The sequence below is a fragment of the Euwallacea fornicatus genome, chromosome 30 (assembly GCF_040115645.1).
Source record: "Euwallacea fornicatus isolate EFF26 chromosome 30, ASM4011564v1, whole genome shotgun sequence".
In the NCBI taxonomy this organism is placed as follows: Eukaryota; Metazoa; Arthropoda; class Insecta; order Coleoptera; family Curculionidae; genus Euwallacea; species Euwallacea fornicatus.
The window spans coordinates 1,276,947-1,298,069 of NC_089570.1; the positions used below are offsets into that span (position 1 = coordinate 1,276,947).

The 21,123-nt window shown below is 38.4% G+C and overlaps 2 protein-coding genes across 2 annotated transcripts in view; one reads left to right on the plus strand and one right to left on the minus strand.

The window, feature by feature from the left end:
• The first annotated feature begins 5,606 nt into the window (after positions 1-5,606).
• On the plus strand, positions 5,607-8,486 carry LOC136347945 (cytochrome P450 4C1-like). The gene is made up of 8 exons (XM_066298374.1): positions 5,607-5,846; positions 6,441-6,641; positions 6,704-6,883; positions 7,220-7,292; positions 7,353-7,516; positions 7,566-7,681; positions 7,737-8,148; positions 8,203-8,486. The coding sequence occupies exons 1-8, from the start codon at positions 5,663-5,665 to the stop codon at positions 8,376-8,378; spliced, it is 1,506 nt and encodes a 501-aa protein (XP_066154471.1). The 5' UTR covers positions 5,607-5,662; the 3' UTR covers positions 8,379-8,486.
• A 4,839-nt stretch (positions 8,487-13,325) lies between these two features.
• The window catches only part of LOC136347927 (protein O-mannosyl-transferase Tmtc2-like), an 82,283-nt gene continuing 74,485 nt past the window's right edge, over positions 13,326-21,123 (minus strand). Inside the window, exons 11-12 of the mRNA XM_066298353.1 lie at positions 16,084-16,262; positions 13,326-16,015 (exon numbers count right to left, since the gene is read on the minus strand). Coding sequence (XP_066154450.1) covers positions 15,863-16,015; positions 16,084-16,262 — 332 coding nt within the window. The 3' untranslated portion in view covers positions 13,326-15,862. The remainder of the gene's footprint in view (positions 16,016-16,083; positions 16,263-21,123) is intronic.

Consider the following 21,123-nt stretch of genomic DNA (forward strand, 5'->3'; position numbering starts at 1 on the left):
GGTGCCACTTTTGTCCTTTTACTTTATGCGTTGCGATAGCGCTATTTCGCGCCAAAAAATTTGATCATATTAAATTCAAACGAGGGGAGAATTATTCCTGCTCATGTGTCAGGTGCGAGTTGAGCAATGTCTCTTTGCATCACAAATGATCCTAGAAACTTGCCTATTTGTTTGTGTTTCTGATACTTCTGGTCATCCACCAAGAAAAAATATAAAGATTGTCTCGTCAAATTTAACGTGTTACACGTGTAAAAAAAACGATTTGTGCGAACGCAGTTGCCCATGAATACATATGATCATGATAAACGATAATAGTACGGTGCATTTATACGGTTCATAATTTAGCTGAATTCACGTATTGTACGTGGAAAACATCAGAGAAATATTTTAAGTAGAAAATAAGTTTACCTTTAATCGTTAATGTATTAGCTAGCCCAACTGGGGGACTAATTAAATGTAATTTAAGAATTTAAAGTCTAACAATCCCGACGGTCGATACGTAAGCACCTTAAGGATGATCTTGACTTTCGTAGTAGAATGTCTGCTACGCATACTGTTCAGCATAGTATCGTGTGATATTTCGTTGGTTGGTGGGCACCAACACAGGATCGTGCGGTTCTGGCGGTCGCAAAATGGGCGGTGGAAGCCTTTGCCGCCCCCTGCGGGCACCGCCCAATTGACAATGTTGACCGCATTGATCGGCGACCAAAACGAAAAGAAAAAACGAGATTGTTTTAAGTCGTTTTGCGTGAAAGCGATATCTTGAAAACAGATAACACACGTCTGGCAAATTTCAGAAAAAAAAATTCTGATATCTTCTAGAATCCGGTGTCACATTCTTCAAGCCAAAACCTCGATCACGATTTTCGCACCGCATTAAGCCTGCACAGAAACATCTTGCACATGTCAATTTTAACGTAGCTTTAATTAATGATAGCATATGTATTTTAACAAATTGGTCGCAATTGTCTCTTAGATCCATTAAATAATCATAATTGGGGACGGAGTGACGTACAGAATGTTCCATGACTCGGTTTCTTTCCTTAGCGACAGGTTCCACTAACATATGCTCTAATCCTTTAAATTAGTTACTTTTAAAGCGTTGGTAATTAAGTAATTTAACGTGTCGTGTGTCCTTCAAAAACAATCACCATTTATTTAGTTGTGAACATTCAACAAATTGCTTGTGTTTGCTGAATGCACTCAATGTGATTGTACGAGGATTGGTTCCCGAGCAGTCCCAACAAACCTAAGTGTATGCAACCGTTACAATAGAGCTTTGCAGCGCAGCCTTTCCCTGAATGCGCCCCCTTATTCCATGAATCCTGAACTTGTTTTATTTTTATACAATATATGACTGCTCTTCTCAGTAAACTTGATCGACACCGTTCAATGGATAGATCGGAATTTGGGACAGCCAGTAAATTTCTGGTATGGCAATAAGTGCCGTTACGCAAGCAAAAATGTTGTTGGTGCCAGAATAGTGCTCAATCATCTGAAGTGTCTGGATAAAGCTGAGCTTAGCGGTGATATTCGATGTATCTTTAGCAATTCAATTCTATTCATTCCTGGTGAGTATGCGTATAAAACTATTATTTGAACGATCTAACCATAAAGAGAATCCTTTTTTTTAGGCGAGAAATAGCAATAGGAGACGTAGGTTCTTAAGGGGCGCTTTTAACGCTAACGTAATAAACGCATATACATGTAGGGTCATTCACGGAGAGTGTCCCGTTAAAAGTTTACGGGGTTCTGATATAGCCAGAGATCTGAAATTTTGGATACTGATGGAATGGAGTTTGATCTGTTGAATTAAAATATCGGTATAGTTGCGACGTTGGCAGATCTACGTGTAACCGACAGCAACTTTGTTATTTTAAATGGCGCACCCTGTATTTTATTGCAATTTAGAATTTCCCGGAAGATTTTAACCCCAGTTTATCTGTCATATGCCATAGCTATGATGAACTGTTTTCGAAATAAATATTGGAATCTTTGAGAGTAAAAGGCACCACTTGTTAGCTGATTCGGTTAGGAGGACGCTCCGTTTAACAACGTAAAATAAACGAAATTGTAACATCCGTTATAATAAACTAGATCTACGTAATATAAACAAAATTAGAGATTTTGCCGAAAATGTTTATAAAAAATTTATAAAAAACATTTGCCAATATCTCAAAAACAACTGGAAACAATTATATTAATGTATAATACTTTTCCATAGAGAATTTATTGGTCTTTCAGATGCCATCCAAAAATATAGGGTGTTCTATTTAAGATTCTCATTTAACGCTCATATTTGCAGCCTTCTGATATCGCAGTAATTTTTCCACGCCCTGTATGTAAATCCAAGAAATTTATAATATTAAAAGATACGGATAACTAATGAGGGTCTGTAGCCCAAATTTCAACTCTCTAGCCGTGATAGCTGAAAAGATGTGCGCTTTTCAATTTAGAGCTTTTTGTTGCCGAATCAGTCAAAAAAAAATCATTTATTTCCAAAACGGTTCATGATAGCTGTGGCATTTGATAGATAAACTGGGGTTTAAATCTTCCGGGAAATTCGAAAATGTAATAAAATACGGGGTGCGCCATTTAAAATAACAAAGTTGCTGGCGGTTACACGGAGATCTGCCAACGTCGCAACGATACCGATATTTTAATTCAACAGATCAAACTCCATTTCATCAGTATCCAAAATTTCAGATCTGTAGCTATATGAGAACTCCGTAAACTTTTAATAAGACACTCGCCGTGAACGACCCTGTATGTGTCTGTATGCCGATTATCCGTCAGCAATGTCGTGGTCTGATTGATCGAAGGGGCTAATGTTGGGATCAGTATCTTCCATATTCAGAGATGTCCTGAGTATTGGAGTACTTTGCAGTTCGATCCTTCTAGCTGCCTGCCAGAGCGCTCTGGAAAAATGAAGCCAGGACCTTTCTTCCTCCGCCTCTATCGGGCCCGAAATTGCATTAGTGGGGTGTCTGGATTTTAATTTCGAGACTTTGAGAGCTGAGAATGGCGTCAGTTTTGACTAAAATCACAGTGACCACTGTGCTGAGGCATTTCGAAATTACCTCGAAGCATAAAAATATAAAGGAGTTCGAGCTGACTCCTTGCGTTTACATGAAAACAAGGAAGGACTTGGATTTACGCTATGCTCCCAGGAATTAAAATGAACAGTGAGTAGTGCAGCTTTTGTTATTTTTGTGTTCGTGTAAAATTGTTAGTTTTTATAAATTTTTTATAATGTAACGTGTAGCTCAGGGTATTTAGCGGAGCCAAGCAGAAGTTTCGTTATTCGGGGAATTCCCCATTGGGCAATGCGCTGTTTGTTTTTTCCCCATTTTCGCCGTTGCCTGATGTGTTGTGGTACCGTTAATATGGTGCCATAAATTTTACCGGGTTCGAGTCAAACGAGGGGAGGGTTGTCGCTGTTGATGTGTCAGATGTAAGTTCACGTTTTCAAACGACAGGGGATGGGCAAAAACGGCAGAGGGCCCCACATTAAAAGGGGTACACAAATTAACAAATTGCGCCGCAAAGTCGACGCATAATTTTTTAAACTGAACAATTTCCTTTTCGACTTTCGAAAATATTTATAAAGTGCGTTAGTGATTCGAAATGATCGCGCTTTCGAAACTTTTTCATAATTTTTTCAAGTGTTTACACATATAAAATAGCGACGATTATCTATAAAATATTCAAAATCGTTACACTCAGATTCGTACGAAACGCACCGTGCAGTTATAATAGTAATTAAATCTCGAAATTTTGGCAAAATAACGCTTCACATCACAGGGCGTGAAGCGATCAGAGTTTCACTAAAAAAATAACGAACGCCACTGGTTTTTTCGTCATCGACCCCATGGATTCTCATCCAATTCCTAATAAATAAAATAATATTTCACATGGAAGTGTACAGGGTGTTTCCTAACTACGTGTAAAAAATTTAAAGGCGTAATCCTCGACTGATTTTGAGTCAAAAATGTCTAATAAACATGTGTCCGCAAATGCCTTGTTTCCAAGATACAGGGTGTTGACTGAAAGACGTTGAAAGAGGTTTTCAAAGGTTTGGTGGTTGGGAGCTTGGTGGTTTGGAAACCTTTCCACGTAAATGCGCCTCGCTGCCAAACACTTACCATCAGCAAGGCCGTAAACAAAAACCATATTGGCCATTTCTTGATTAGTGTAATTAGACATTTGAAAAATTTTCAAAACTGAGGTATAATCTGATTTTTGGGACCCAGAACTGAATTCTTTCACTTTAAAGAGTAAAACACCAAAATAACACTGACTATCTTGTTTATAGCAGTGGAAGTAGCAAAAAAAACTAACAATAAACAAATTAGCAAATACCACCAAACCTTTAGAAACCTTTAAAACCTTTTTCAACGTCTTTCAGTCAACACCCTGTATCTTGGAAACAAGGCATTTGCGGACATATGTTTATTAGACATTTTTGACTCAAAATCAGTCGAGGATTACGATTTTAAATTTTTTACACGTAGTTAGGAAACACCCTGTATAGTTGAGACGTAAAAATTACGTAATGTTTTGGTGTGCCGTAAATTCGCCCAACTATGCCCCTTATTGGTCGCATCAAATCAAATTGGGAATTACGGTTATCCCTCCTTAACAAACGTAAACACCTTTCCTCAAAATATGAAGGGCAAACATGCGTAAATATTGAAAATGTGCGTTAATTTTGCGGTGCAGTGTATTAACACGGTCTTTCATCGAATTTTCCTCAAAGAGATCTGTTAGTCGAACGATTTTCAGTGAAGTTTCACTTAACTTCTCGTGTATTTGAAATTTTCCCCGTTCGCAATCTTTACTTATATGAACTTTTATTACGGACCTAGGCAGTTATTACGCGCATTACCACTGCCATAACCGTTATAGTTACCTATAGATGCAATTTATCATTCCCTAAGTGCCAAAAAAGAAACGACTAGATTATACATTGTTGTCAACGGGAAATTGCTAGTCATGCAAACGATGGCAAGATTGTGACAAAGAAACTATATGTATGATTTGCTTATAAAAGGCTCTTTATGTTACAGCTCTGAGGCCATAAAGTGATCCATAATGATACTGGTACTAAAAAGCAGATGGATTTATAATCTACATAACATATCGACTTACGGACATAAATTTCCCTCAACTGGTGATCGAGGTGTTTCGAATGGATTTTGATTTCGGCCTAAAAGTTGAATTCTTAAAGGGGACGTGTAATATCGGATTTAAAATATTTGATGCAATGGGTGCGTAATATGATTTTATTCGACTGGTCTTCAATGGTGGCTCGACCATGAACTGATGGTATCAGAACATTTAACACGTGGCAAACGTATTGTGCAAAAGAAGTCTTTTATACATCTTACCATGATGTAATGAACGTAGCTTCATATTTCACTAGCTGATTGTAGGTAAAATTTGGTTGTGCGGTATTGGAATCTGATTTAACTGACGTCTTATAGCAAGAAAATTGAACTAAAACAAATTACGTAGAAATTACTTTTACCTTTAATCGATGATGTATTGGCCAGCTCAAATGGAGGGATTAATTGCCCCCGTAACTTAATAAAACAGCTAAATATAATTTAAGAACTTAAAGTACGACAAGCGCTTCGGTCGACACACAAGTACCATAAAAATGGTTTTGTCATTTGTGGTAAAATGTATTTTAACTTTGGTATTCAGTTCGGTGTTATATTACCTTTACTTGATAATTTCCAATTATAAGGTGTTCCGGTTTTCGTTTTCACAAAATGGGCGGTGGGTACCTTTGTTTCCCTTCTTGGGTAACGCTTATGTAGCTTTATTAACTGGATTGAGAGGTGAGCAATCGAAGAAAAATCCATAACTACTCTAAATCGCTGTGTAGACAAGAAAGATTTTAAGCGAAAGCAACGAACATGTGGCTAATTTCCGAAAAAGTTCTCACAAGATCCAGATCTTATTCACACATTTTTAAAGCTTAGATTATTGACTTGATTTTCATCCAAATTTTCTTTAATAAAACTGCACAGGAACATCTCGGACACATCAAGGACGATGCAGTATTGAGTACGAATGAGACGTTTCGTAAATAGCTGTTGGCATTTTTTTCTTGGCCCATCAATTAATTGTAATTGAGGACATATTTAGGTACTGAATATTGCATTACTTGGTATATTTCCTTAATAATGGATCGCAATAATACGTGATTGAAAAGTTTTGTGTTAGTTATCTCTAAAGAGCAATTGCTTCAGTAATTAACCTCTCCATGTGTCTATCAAAAACAATTCTCGTTCATTCAGTTGGGGACATTCACCCCTTGCGCGCAACGGTTAAAATATAGCTCTGCAGCGCTACCTTTTTCTGCATGCGCCCCTTTACGTCACGAATCCTTAATTTGATTTTTTCATACAATCCATGACTACTATTCACAGTAAATATACTCTCCACTGTTCTATGGGGGGAGAAGTATATAGGACTGCCACTGGGTTATTGGAATGGCAGACAATATAACTACGTAATTAAAAGTGCTGAGGATGCAAAAACAGTGTTGAACCATCCAAAGTGTATGGATAAAGCTGAGATGTACAGTAATATTCATTATTTATTTAGCAATTCAATCTTACTAATTCCTGGTGAGTATACGTATTGAAAAACAATTGCGGTGTTATAACCATAAAGGAAATTCGTTATTTAGGAGAGCAATGGAAGGGCAGACGTAGGTACTTGAGGAGCGCCTTCAATACCAATATGATAAATACGTTCATACCGACTTTGTATCAGCAGAGCTGTAGTCTCATTCATTTGATCAAGAAGAAGAAACCCGAAGATGATAACTATAAGTTTTTTAATAATCACGCTTTTATGAGTTTTTTTTGTAAGTAAAACCACTGAGGATGATTACTTTAAATTCATGATTTGAGTAGTGGAGAAGCTGTAATAATGCAATCAGAAAATGTATGCGATGAAACAATATTCCATGCTTTTTCTGTAAGAATTAGTTCCATAGCTTGTTTTATGTGACTCACCCTTCCATGTGAAGAAATACGTCCAATTTATTAAAAGAAATCTGACAGCTACTTCGTAGCTTATTAAAATTATCTAACTGTGATTTCATCCCACCATAAGCTTACCCTTTAAAGGGCGGCAAGCCGCCAATATACATCGAAGAATACTGCGTCATCTAAACCAGTAATTATTTTGTAAATTGCAGTGACGTCAATTGGCTGGTTGGCCGACGATATTAAAGATAGTGAAGTAAGTAAATTTGGGCATTTAGTGGACAAGTAAGTTGATTGTCATTAATACGTAAGTGTAATGTAAAAAAATTATCTGTATATTTGCAGATTCCAAGATGAATTTGTGAAGCTGTTGCTCACTCCTTCAATCCCCATGTGGCTCTGGATTCGAAGCCCTTTGAGCATAAAATTGAATGTTTACAAAAAGCAAATAATGCAGGTTTTAAATAATATTTTAAAGAAGAAAATCGGGCAAATGGCTAAACACTCAGGTAATCCTTTTACATAAAATAGCATTCAGTGGGAAACAATATTTTCCAGAGTATGTGACGAACACGACAGACTTACCACTTTTGGAATTGCTCCTAAATGACGGATATGACAGCGTAGACAATGAAACTAAACTTTATCAGGAATTTGCCCTATTTGCTACAGCTGTAAGTAGTCGCGTAATAGTCCAAGAAGTTACATACTAGGTTTTTCCATATCAAGGCTACAGATACAACCGGACATACCTTGACTTTCACCTTTACTTTGCTGGGAATGTTCCAAGATATTCAACAAAAAGTATACGAAGAAGTGATGAACGTAGTAGAAGGTAGAGAAATTGATAGCCAAATGTTGTCAAAATTGGTATATACTGAGGCAGTTATAAATGAAGCCCTACGAATTTTCCCTGTAGTCCCTCTATATGGGAGGTATTGCCTTAAGGATATTGAATTGGAAAATACAACTGTGCCTGAAGGGGCCAGTGTCATCATAAGTGTCCTTCACATTCACAGAAATCCTGAATATTGGGATAACCCCCTTGAGTTCGATCCTTCCAGGTTCTTGCCAGAGAACTGTGGAAAAATCAAACCAGGATCTTTCTTGCCTTTTTCTATTGGACCCAGGAATTGCATTGGTGGGATATCAGGTTTTACTTTGAAGTAAAATTTGATCATTTTTAGGCTTTTAGGTCAAAGAATGGCGATAACTTTGATCAAAATGACGGTAGCTATTGTAGTGAGCCACTTCAGAATAACCTCCAAGTATAAGAGCATAAAAGAGTTTAAGCTGATTTCTTGCATTTCCATGAAAACCAGACATGATTTGGATTTACACTTTATTCCCAGGTCTCAAAATGGACATTGAAGAAACAGAGATGTTTTCACACACTTTAACAAAAATTTTGAGCTTTTGTATATTTTCATGGTGTGAAGTGCGAATATATTGCCGTGTGTTCAAGGCAAACAGGCAAAAGTTTCATCATTAGGTAAATTTCCCATGAGGCACAAAAATGTTTGTGTTATCCCCTTTTCCGCATTTATCTCATGTGTTATAATACCTCTATTTGAGGCCCAAAAATATGATCATATTAGATTGAAATGAGGGGAGAATTATTGTTGTTGATAGGGTGACAAGGAAAAACCGAAAATACAAAGCGGAAGGACAAAAAAGATACACACATTAACGCTGGAGTGCGTTTACGAGCTGCCTCGCAATGTCGCTTGGGAAATTCCACTAATGTACTCCCCTTTTAATACCCAGCTCAGGCAGGAAGAAAATGAGAGTCCTGTTTATTCCATAGGGGGCAATTGGGCGCTAAGTAGGAAACCTGGCATTTATAGGATATTTAAAACCTTGATAATGATTATTTGCATCTCAATCAGAGCGAGCAAATTGGGTTAGAAATACTTGATGCTCTCAACGGGACGACTCTCCTAGGTCATAAATTTTAAGCGAAATTTGAATTGTTCATGGAGAGATATACCAGAATGGTCACAATCAGCTAGCGCTGCTGAAATATGGATAAATTTGGGACGCGGTGTAGGTATATTCCTTTTCCTTCCTTGTAAAGTTGGAAATTCCGTTTAACCTTAATACAAAACATTTTTTATTACTTTCTAGTAAGTTTTCTCTTTACACGCAGTTTGCATTTACTCTGAAAGTTTTCGAACTCTCGTCTAATCATGTATTGCCAGACTACCAGACCTACTTCCAGATTTTCAGTAATAATGTGACGTAAAAAGGATGCTTATTACTTACATTTCTATTTTAAGACAAAGGGGAATGATATCGAGGGCATTGAGGGTAGATGTCTCTAGCTTCAGGCCATCATCTTAAAACCGAAACCTGTTATTACGACCAAATTAGCTGCTGAGAAGCTCTCGGTAAATACCTCAGTTCAGTGCGCACTACTGCTCTGCTTTCAGAGCAACGAATGTGAATAATCTCGAGGTGATCGAAAGCAGTTGGAGCAAGAACCCGGCCAGGGTGCAGAGCCCGTTGAGACTGGTTGAATTTTTTAAATCATTTTTTGTGAATTCCTCTTGATTCTGGCTATATCTCTCTTGCATTTCGACCTGAACCTGGTGGATATTATTAACGTCGTTGAGGGTTTACCGTTTGCTGCTGAGAGCAGATGTACATGCGGACACATTTAGAATCGACATTCATTCGGATCTAAGACCGGCGGCGGCAGGTATAATTTCGAAAAAAGCTCTAAAAAAATCGCGAAACTCTCTAAACCGATTAACGACACTGACTTCGGTTGGGTTTTTAATGGAACAGCGGCGTTTGAGAGCAGGGCGTGTCACGTTTGTTTCCTTAAAAAGGCAGTGTCGCACTGACGAATTTTAAACGTGGTGGAAACCGCGTAAAAATGAGATTTTAACGTAAAAACTTCGTAAAACTCTCTGAGGCGATCACCTCGAGAAGCACAAGCTTTCGAGTCTATCTCCATACAAAGATACTGATACAGAGAATTTTCTAGTTTATGACTTTAAAAGACAGGTCGTAAATTGTATTCGGAATTTGAATGGTTAGCTCATTGCGAAACGTGCCACTTTGATAACAATTGCTCACTGCCGCTTGAATATGCATGAATTTGGGATAAAATGGAAAAATACAAATATTTCCTTTCCTCCCCCCAAAAAGGGAAATTTACTATATCTGTCGCATTGGGTTCTCCATAGACTCTAAAACCCATTTTGTCTAGATTTACTTCAATCAAAATCCGGAAAGTTTTATGCCCCCGAGGCGTCAGTTCGACACACACCCCGAAAGTGAAAAATGATGTTCGCCAGTTCCTTGTGCCAAATAAAGTTTCATTTTTAAAACTACTTTTAAGTTTATGTTTAGCACATTTTACTTGTGAGAAGTGGAGACGATGCGAAACGACACGGTCTCGGTTTGGCAATTTATATCACACTCTTGTTTTTGGCAATCTTTAAATCGAAAAGCTTCTTTTTGGGGGCCAAAAAGCTCAGTCGATGCCCATCTTACTTCGCAAAACGTGTACATGGCCTCCCCCTACCTCCCTCCCCCCCACCCCCCTCCTCTCTTTAAATTAAATTAAGAAACTTTTTTGCCACTTCCCACGACGTTTGAGAGTGCAACTCGGTAAGAACTTCATAAACTTCATAATTCCAAAACTTTCAGCTAACCCAAGTGGAGTTCAGAGTGTATAATAATACGCAAGACTGCAAACATGGACGGGGAATACTGATGTTTAAACACTTTATTATATACCAACTTTCCTTGATAGTAATTACTTCGGAAGTCTCTTTGTCCTTGTGAGCCAAAGGTAAGTTAAACTGTGAGGTGTGCGGAAATGGGGGCCGTTGAGGGGGAAGCTTTAAACAGGAACGCCAATGGATATTAATCATAATGCAGAACAGTTGTAAAATTTTGTTTTGTAATGTTAGAAACATCGCTTAAGTTGGAGAGTTTAGTTTTGAACCACTTTCGCAGGAACAGACCTTACCGCCTCGGATGAAGTTTTGCTGAATTTGGAAACCGAAATTTTAAGTAGTTGAAAGGGAATTTTCGTCTTAAGCCTACAGAGAAAGGTTCGTTTCGATTTAAGGAACGAGAAATAATACCGACGGTGAAACGTTCCCAAAATGTGGTGCAGGTATCGTTATTTCACACTTGCGACCTGCAAAAATTATAAAATATTATCGGCTACGGCTCTGTAAGGATTTTGCACATATTTAGAAGTACATGACAAGGCCATGGACATGTCATTCCTTGCAGAGTCGGTCATTCACGCTCGATTGCGCCTGTTTCTTAGAAAATTCAAATCTAAATCCTTTAGTCCCTATTATCACTAGACCTCCGTTGTAAATACCAAATTTTCCAAATGAAGTCAAAATGTCTCATCACTACAACGACCGAAGAAGTTTATGTCGAAATTTTCTTCTATGCAAATAGCTATTTGGGAATATTCCTAAGACACAACCGCAACTCTGACTTTTTCAATTAAATCTTTCCTTAGCTCACATTTTTCCTTCTTATTTTTCTATGAAGATTCTTCTCAGCTCAATTTCCCTCGAACTTTTCTTTCGGCCCCTTTTTAATTTGCATCCGCTTCTTCTAGGCTATAAACCCCAAGCGTTTTGCATCTTTACTAACTTCGCTCGTCACTTGGAGCTTAACCTGCAGTTATTGATTCAGCCAGCAGTTACCTTACACCACTTTCAAAACTTGATTCTCGATATCTCAGAGATCGGACGAGCAGTTCGGGGGTTTTAAGCCTGCGCAAACCTGGTTGGGAAACTTCTATTTATAAATAAATGCGAGTGAGCAGGGAACTTCGAGAGGTAAAAATTCGAAAAAGTGTTTGAAGTTCGGAGACACGAAGCGCTCAGGTGAAAGAAACCTAATGAGAATAAGAAGTAAAGCATTATGAGGCTCCAAGGAAGTGTGAAAGGTCTTTGAGAGCAAAAAGGTTTAGAAAGTGGAAAGCTTTGAGAGAAGTAGGAAGAGCTTTTGAAATCCAATAGAGGGAAATGCTGAAGGTGATAGTAAGAAATCAGGTACTTTTGGGATTTGGAGTGAGGGAGGACTGGGAGTCAAGACGGTTACTAGCCTCGAGAAATATTCTCAGAGATCTCCAGATTTCCACAAGAGCTTCTTATAAAAATAGTTCGTTTACGACTCTTCACTCCGAATCCCTAAACAGGTTTCCCGCATTTTCCACTCTTCATTTCATACCTCCCAAAAATTCTTCTCTCCTTCGTCCATCAAATTAGATAAGATTTCTTCTCATATTATACTTTGAGTGCCGAGTGCTGTCTCCTGTCGTGAATGGTGAAATTTTAAAGTTGCAGGACAATTCCGGACTGTTTTAAATTTAATGACACCGCCCGCAACTCTATAGGTTCGTCTCACCTGATCTGGACGGGAGAGATTTTATTTAAATTTCCACCCAATTTGACGCTTAAGGCTCAATTTCCTCACCCCTGCTCTGTATAAAATCCTGGAAACTTCCAGTATATCCAAAGCAATTCTTCAGCAATTCCGAGGATTCCAGCCTGCAGGCAATTCTCAAAAATAACACTCACTCTCGGCACGGCGAAAATTTAAGTAATTGCGTCCATTATTTTCTTGTCCGCAGTTTAATTAAATACACCCCCGTGCAAGTAGATGGATGCGTTTAATCTATTTTAATATACTGAGCTTGCTTTTCTAATTTAAAATAATTTCACCTGGTTTCCGCAACGACCTTCATCCACTAATTCCGCACTCCCGATTCTGTCCTGAGGGAAACGTACCCATTTATAATTATGGTTATACTGTTCCCGATATACGACACGCCATATATCAACTTGAACCACATATAGTCAGCATGGGATTTCCAACGAATAACGTAATATAGGGAGCCGGGAAATATAGTTGAAGGCCTTTATGTGTGATGGAATTAAAATATTACCCCTCTACGTGCTACAATGGGGTTGAATAAAGAAGAGCTAATTTCGTAATTAATATTGCTACAGGGGTTGTCAAAATGTTTCTTAAAGCTCGGGAAGGGGATAAAATTGAGTCCTAAAGCTTCAACATGGTGCAGTGATTTAAACCCCTTCGATCCGGGACTTAAAGGACATTTTCTTCAGATATCGCCGGCTTAAATTTACTTGCAAAGTCCCGAAATACATTCTGGAGCCAATCCAATAAAGATTTGTGGTCGCCGTTAAGACCCGCAATTATTTTTATATCAAAGTTGTGTTTTATAGTCGGACTTTATTTTATGTTTCCTGAGATTTACAGCGATCGAGAGATTTGTGTCTTCTTCTTAGGGAAATAAAACACTGGAAATACACAAAATAGGATAAGCTTTATTTTACACTTAAAGTCAATGCACGTGTTATAATATCTCCCATAGAAAGCTAATAATGGAATAAATTACTGATTCGAAGCTCCTATCCGAAAAATCCCAAAACTGTTGTAAAAACGCCCTAATAATTACACGCTACGTTATTGACAAAAGTTGAAAGTTTCACAAGTTTTTACAAGAATTTCGAATGATCATAATTTATGAAAAAGCTCTTTATTAAATGTGTCAAGCTGGACCAGATCCAACCCGAAACGCACGATATATTATAATTTATAAAACATTATTATTATACACCTATCAATCGATATGTGACAATTTTCAATGCAATCAAATAATCTCTCATCTGTTATGTATTTACATAGTTTATCACCAATTCCAGATCGATAATCTACACGTTATAAAACCGTAATGACGCCCTTGAAGTTACTAAAGAAGATGCTCAAGAAACCGAACTAACTGAAGGAAGACGTTAACGTTGTAACTTCAAGAACGCTTATCAACCGAAAATTTTACATTGTTATCACCATAGATCGTTCTTAATATTGTCTTTGTTGACCATTGCTATAACACGGTCGCATTTGGTATTTTTTGAGAAATGCTTTAAAAACCTATTTTAAGACTAGTCTAGCAGGCTTTCGTCCTCAGTGCCGTTAGAGCCAGAATTAACGATTCGTTAGCTTTTCCGACATCTTCAGTGTGGGGAAGAATAAAAGGCAGTACTCAAGGGGAAAATTTTAGAAACTCTGTCAAATAACCGGCGAATCCCCGCTTGACCGTTAAAGAGAGCTTTAGTAATCTGTACGTACTTTATTCGGAAATTGCGGATTAGAACGCTGGAAAAGAAGTGGTGCGAGGTGCTTGAGAACTCGGAATTGAGAAACCGCGAAGAAGACCGACGAAGAAGTGAAGGAAACATAAAAATTTCATCCTTAAAGTTTCCCCCAAAGTGCCTCCTCGCTGCTTTTCTTCCATTCTCTCTTCTAATATTCTCTTGCAATTGCAACTTTTCCATCTTTGATCGTTTCTTTTTCTTTCCTCCAAGGTAAAAAGTCTCATAACGAGGGAAAAATGCGAAAATTCCTAGCGTGACGTCCAAAAACATTACAATTCGCCATAGAAAACTCATAAAATTGGTACCCCCAAGACCTGGTTACGGATTGCCTGTCGCGATGTTTTCGAAACGTATAAACTAACCTCAGGAAGCACCTTGGAAGCTCCTTATAGATTCGCTTTAGTCTTCGTGTTGAATTTTTAGTCTTAAAACCAGATCAAGTGCCTTAGAAATGTCCCGAAAAGTCATTGAAACGATTTATGGTTTCTAAAGAAGTTATTACGCGTCCAGTCTCCTTGGAATATCGAAGACGAGACATCGATGAAATTAAGTCTCCAGAAAAAAATCAGCAATTCGATCGCTAAAAGTCCCTTAAGAGTATCCAGAAGCTCCAATAACTTCGTTCATTAAACGAAGCTCAATTTTTCTTGAAATTATTACAGATCCTGTTAGATTCAGGCTTTTTTCCTCTTAGAGCGATCGATTTCATCTGAGTTATTTCTACTTCTGGATACGTTCGAAAAAACCTTGTCTCCAGCTTTTACGAGCTCAGGAATACCATGATGGGCACGACCAGAACCAAGAAATCTTTCGTTCTGTGCTCCAACTTCATTTTTAAATTGCAACTCACGGTAATCTGTCTGTACACGATAACGAAACCACGAACCACAGTGATTGTTTTCAAAAATAGATTTAAAGGCATTTTTCCTCCTGGATTCGAATTTTCGCCCTTTCAACACTTTATGGTTAAAAGGTGGATTAACATGGAATCAGCATTAGTTTTCCCCTGTATGCCCCGTTGATGGTCAGTTTATGTCACGTTCTGAATGCCGCTCAATGCTCTTTTAGGCTCAAATTTTGACGTACTTACCTTTAACCAACAGTAAAAAATTTTATGAGATTTTCCGAATAAAGCACTTACCTGAGAAAATGTCTAAACTGAACGTTGTTCTCATAGGCCAAATCAAATTTGCAATATCAACAATCTACTTCTAAAAATTAGAAAAATCTTCATATAGAGGGCGCAACTTTAGAAAAATGCCTTAAACAACAGTCTTACGTCACTATATTATTCATTTATAAAAAATATTTGAAGTTAATTTTCCTAGCTACTTGGGTGTGGCAGCAAAGTTTTGAAGCTGCAGTCAATGTGCACCTGCGCATCAAGTCATTTTGGCACAAGCGCAGGTACATTATCACTGTCAGATTTGATTTCTTCTCTCTCTCTCTCTCTCTTTCGCTCTTTCTCTCTCTCTCTCTCTCTCTCTCTCTCTCTCTCTCTCTCTCTCTCCCTCTCCCTTTCTTTCCTTATTTCCTTTAAATGAACTGCGGCAAAGTTGTTTTACTACTGAGTCTACTTTGCTCGTCATTGCTGCTGTAGCCATCTAAGATAACATATTCGGCCGACACCCGTTCGCCTGTACTTTCGTTTATCACATAACCCCGACGGTTAACTATCCCCTAGGGTCAAGTCATAATTCCGTACAACCTGTGCAGATTTGTTAATGTCGTCTCGTCGTCCGGTTGCAGCCTTAGCGCCTTTCTGTAGCTACGCTCAGCCTCCTTGTACTTTCCGTTCAGATGCAGCATTGCTCCAAGGTTTGTGTGCCCTCGAGGGTCCTAAAAATGAAAAAAAAAAAACAAAAAAAAATTGCAGAACCAGTGGGGCAACCGCTTCGGAATCTTACCGAAGGTCTCATCTTCACGGATTTGCGGTACCATCTTTCTGCGGCCTCCTGCCTTCCGGCTTTCCGCATGGCGGTAGCCGCAGCCACAGCCAGTTCGAAGTCTTCGGGAAGAAGTTCAGCCGCCCTTTCGTACATGTTGGACGCTTCGTTGTAGCGTTGGTTGATTACGAGGAAAGCTCCTGAAAGTGAAAGAAGGGGGGTTGTTGTGGTTCCAAGTGACTCCAATTTAAGCCGTATCGATTTCTTTAAATAATGTGGTAATACAAATTTCTGGATTCAAATTCTCCCATCTCAGAACTTTCTGAGCCAGCGTCTGGGGAATTCAGTTTACATCAGAGTTTCTCCACGAAAACTCCAATTATAAGCTTATTTGAAGGAGCTGAGTCACAAACTTTCCAAAGATATTCCCCCTGGAAGTCAGCTGCAATTTGGAGAGACATAGCCTTGTGGCTTTGACTCAGTTCCTTTGGAACTCGGCCGACACTAAGCTCGGCGCTTTTCCTCCAAAATAAGCTACATTGGCCTATAAGAGCTAAGCCTGAGGAAGAAGGTGTCGCTTGTTCAGTCGAGTTCTGATTAACTTCTTCTTCTCATAGACAAGAAGAAGTCAATATCTCGGTCCAATATTAGACGTTCTATAAATTCGAGAAGTTTCAGTAGGTAAATCACAATTCCAACATTTCACCCGCTTGTCACATTAGTTTGAAATATTGCCCCAGTATTATTTAACCTATGTTCCATGTCGGTTTCGAAGCCGTACGTAGAATACGTAATTTTATTCCAAGTGAAAAGCTCGATCATTCTCGAGACAGAAATTTGTCGTCTGTCGAACCAGCGGTGCAATATCAGTATATCACGTCGCCTTCCCTTATGTAGATTTGATATTTCGATGATGGCAAATGAAATTTTACGGCACAGCTTTCGCCACCAGTGCCTCATTTTCCCACTTTCCGCACACATCTCCTCTCCACCCTATAACTCTTCATAACGGTAGCCAGAAGTCGGAAAATATATCTTGTATTAGCCTAATGAAAACGTATTTTGCCGCATCTCTTTATCAAATTTTATAGAGGCAGCTTATTGTTTTATGAGGTTTTCTACTGTAGGAAACATTTTTGGGGACTCTAATTGAAGTTCGTGTAGCAGGACCCCTTCTGGCCTGAAAACCTTTTGTTATTAAATTACTTCCAGGCACCTTAAACTAGCCGCAATTTGCCTAAATTTATTATTTATTGGGGGTATGGAGGAATTAAATCAGGGGCTTGATACCCCTATAAAGTCTCCTTACATGTATGGGCGGTTTTAACTTTATTCTGCCACTCCCTCAGTTCAGATAAAACCTGCATGTTCCCGCTAATATTTACGAGTGGAATTGTGGGTCTAAAATGTAGTAATAAAATCTAATAAAGGTCCTTTCGTTCTCGATAAGGAACTCGAAAATCTACTAACTTTCCCCCCCGAATACGAGTTGATGACGTTAATTGCGAAGGACCGACATTGGGCTTAAATCAATAACAGGACCCCGATGGTGGAAATCCTTTATTATTAAATTATTCCGAGACACCTTAGCCTGGGTCCAATTTACCTAAATTTAGCATGAAACCGGATCCCAGAAAATTAAGCAAGCAACACGATACTGACTACGAATTGTCTTCGCACGCAATCGACAATTTGTCCTTCGCATCCAGAATTCTGGATGGAAGTGCCACAAAATTGCGACTCTTGCAGAATTTCGCTGCATATAGGAATTTGCAGCACGCTGCAACTGAGACATTGCACAGAAGATTTGCGCTATTATTATTATCGTTCTTTTTAGATTTTGTTCCTCTTCAATGTATTATAAATTAGTCTGAAACCAATTTCGAAAATTTAAGTGCCATCGAGGTCCTCTAAATGGAAGTTATAGGACTTCAAATCCTCGAAAATTGACTCATTTTGTTCTTTGCTCCATTTGAGAAAATTTTCATTGCGCTGTATCTTTCAGGATTAAATCGCATTACTGTCTCTCTTTCCCCGTTTGCAAAGAATATCTACAAGTGCAGGTCCTCATCTCTAAATGGAAGCTCTAAATGGGGGATACGAGGCCTTAGAGTCTGGACACATTCTCGATTCCTTTTTGCCTTATTTCAAACAATCGTTTTGCCCACACTGTATCTTTCAGGATTAAATCGCGAATTTGCATTTTTTTCCTGGCTTCTAGACCACGTAAATCCTCAAAATTTCAATTAAGTTGAAGTCCTAAAAATAAAATACAGGACCCGAAATATTCGAATTTTCTCATTTGCCTCACTTCCTATTTGAGACAGTTATTTCGCTCGTACTGTATCTTTCGGGATTAAATCGTATAAATGAGTTTTTTCCCAGTTTCTTTGGAGTTTTAAGAAAATATCTATTTCCTGTTACTGCATATTTCGGCATTGGGAACTATTCATCCGTAACTAGTCTCAACTGAAAGTATTAAAACACTCGACTTAAAACCCAATTCTGCCCTCACTAAACTCCCCTCTTGAGCCTCAACAGTTTAATTGCATCGTTTCCAAAATCAATACTTGAAGTAGTGTTATTAAATTACAAGGAGACAACTTAGACTTTATTGCATTTATCCAAATTCGACATGAAAGCAGTTTCAGGTAATTAAATATAGAACACGATATGGTTTCAAATTCGCTTTGAACACGCGAGCTAAATTTTCATATTGCTTTCAACGGAGTAAACACACAAATTGTGTAAGTGGAAAGATTAATCATTCGACCTGGAATTCGAGGAAAATTAAATACGCGAAAGAGATATTTCTAAAGTCAATTAACTTCTTTGGAATTTCCTCTTTTGACGACTTCACCATTATGTCAATAAAATTTCTTTCGTATACTGCCCTGGCAAATTGGGCGCCAACATCGAGAAACAATCCATATTTCACTGCCACCGTTCCAGTAATTATTTATTCATTAGTTGCTGACTAGGGGTTCCTATTAATTTCGAGCTAATGCTTCGATATACTAAACATTGTCAAAGTAAATAATGGTGCGTGTGTCTTGGCACTTTGCTGGGCCGTAATGACACGCAATTGCCCAGTTGACTGATTACGAAACAGCGTGGTAACAAATAATATAACACCAAAAAGGTGAAAGTGACAAAATAATAACGATTACGTTCTTTTATGTACAAGAACTGCGAACATAATAATATGGCACCTTTTTATTTATTGTTGTGTCCAATTAGTTCCAGACTGATGTCGGCCAGGAGTTTTCGAACAAAATTCAAGCTTTTATGGTGCCATTCCGGAGGCCAAATATAAAAATCTCTATAGTTGAACTGATATGGCAATACGTGCGGAGAGATGTCATCCCCTTTATTGCCCTTGGAATGGAGGCGGAAGTGACCTGAATAAGATTGCAGAAAAATTCCTTCACACGTTTTAGCAAGTCATTTCTGAACACTAACGAGAGAAAAACACTTGTAAGTTAATGATGTTCTTCAAGAGCGTTATCTCTTACGATTCATAATCAAACTGTTTTAAAGCGAATATTAATAATTAAGGGCGCCATAATGAATTCGTCGACTCACGAGAGAGCACAATAAACATAATTAAAAGGGAATATCAAACAAAACTTAAACAAGTAATTATTTGTTGCACGAGTTTCAGCTAGGGCTTTGTGTTATTTTTAGTAGGTAATCAATCAAGCAGGTAATAATTTGGCTTAATTGAACAAACACCATTTCGGGCACGAAGCTTTGTTTATTCTACTCCGGTATTAATACGAAATAATTTTAATTAAAAGAAAATGCCCGATAACTTCGGAGATTCGCTCTGTGTAAGTGCCGAAGAAGTGAGTTGAATTTGCACATTCTCAACAATTTCTTAATCCCACTTTAATATAGGCATTAACGTGTATTAAAAAATTAATTAAACGAGAGACAGAAAATCCTTTTTTAATAAAATCCCTTAACGGCCTTTTAAAGTGGGTTTTGCGGCGCTGGGTCTCCCTTATAAAACCTAATAAACCTCATCAACTCGTACCTTTCCTAATGAAATATTTTTCAGATTTCCCCAGGCGAGTCCATTACGTTTAAAATCGTCTCTCTCTGTCTTCCTGTCCTGTGCAATCGCTCATCAGAATAATTTCAGCACGTTGTCACGAACTGCTCTCGTTTTGTTCTTGTCTTTTTCCAACGGATATTATATTAGAGAAACATTTATATTTCGCATAAAGTGAAATAAAACACCCTTTGCTTTGCGTCTAATGCCAAACGAGCCACCAAACGCTGAGCCAACATACGAGAACCAAAGGCCTGCCCTGTACTAATTTACATAACTTGAGTCTGGTATTTGTAAAGGGCTAGAGGAAAGGTTTTCCCTTCTGCCTCGGCATGTCTCTAGTTTGCTAGAATGACTGCCGCAGCATCCTTTCATGTTGCAGCTATTTAACGGGAATGCGTTTAATCCATCCAGGATTTGTTTCACTGGATTACTCGAGTTTCAATGCCTTTCCAGGGGTGTTCGAGGAGGTGAACGTATCAACATGTCAGCCTGGTTTTCGAATAATAAATGTTTGTGTACCTCCTTACTAATAGAAAGCTCTTAGTCTGATTTGGGATACGAGTTCATCGCGAGAGTTCACGCAGTTGCTCAATGCGAGAGCGATAACTGGATGAAAACTGACTGAGTACGTCCAAGTGTATTTTACCATGAAATTTCTCAATGTTTCTTTCGCCACGAATGACGTGAGGAATTTTCGAATTACTGCCAGACGAGAATCTGTTTATTCATCTGCAAAGCGGGTGATAACTCTGGGGCAGCTACAGATAGAGCTGCGTGAAATTATTATGTCAAATGGGTTGACAGCACTGCACGGAAGAATTTTTAAAAACTTTTTCCATCTAAAAACGAATGGAACTTGTCCTCCTACCTAGAGCGAGGGCGGCGACTCCGCAACGAGGACAAATAGAGGTGCGCGGTTAACGACAATCGACAGAGTGGGGCCAAGTCGACTTCACCCTAAAATATGACAATATTTCTTTGACAGCACCCTCACATGAGAA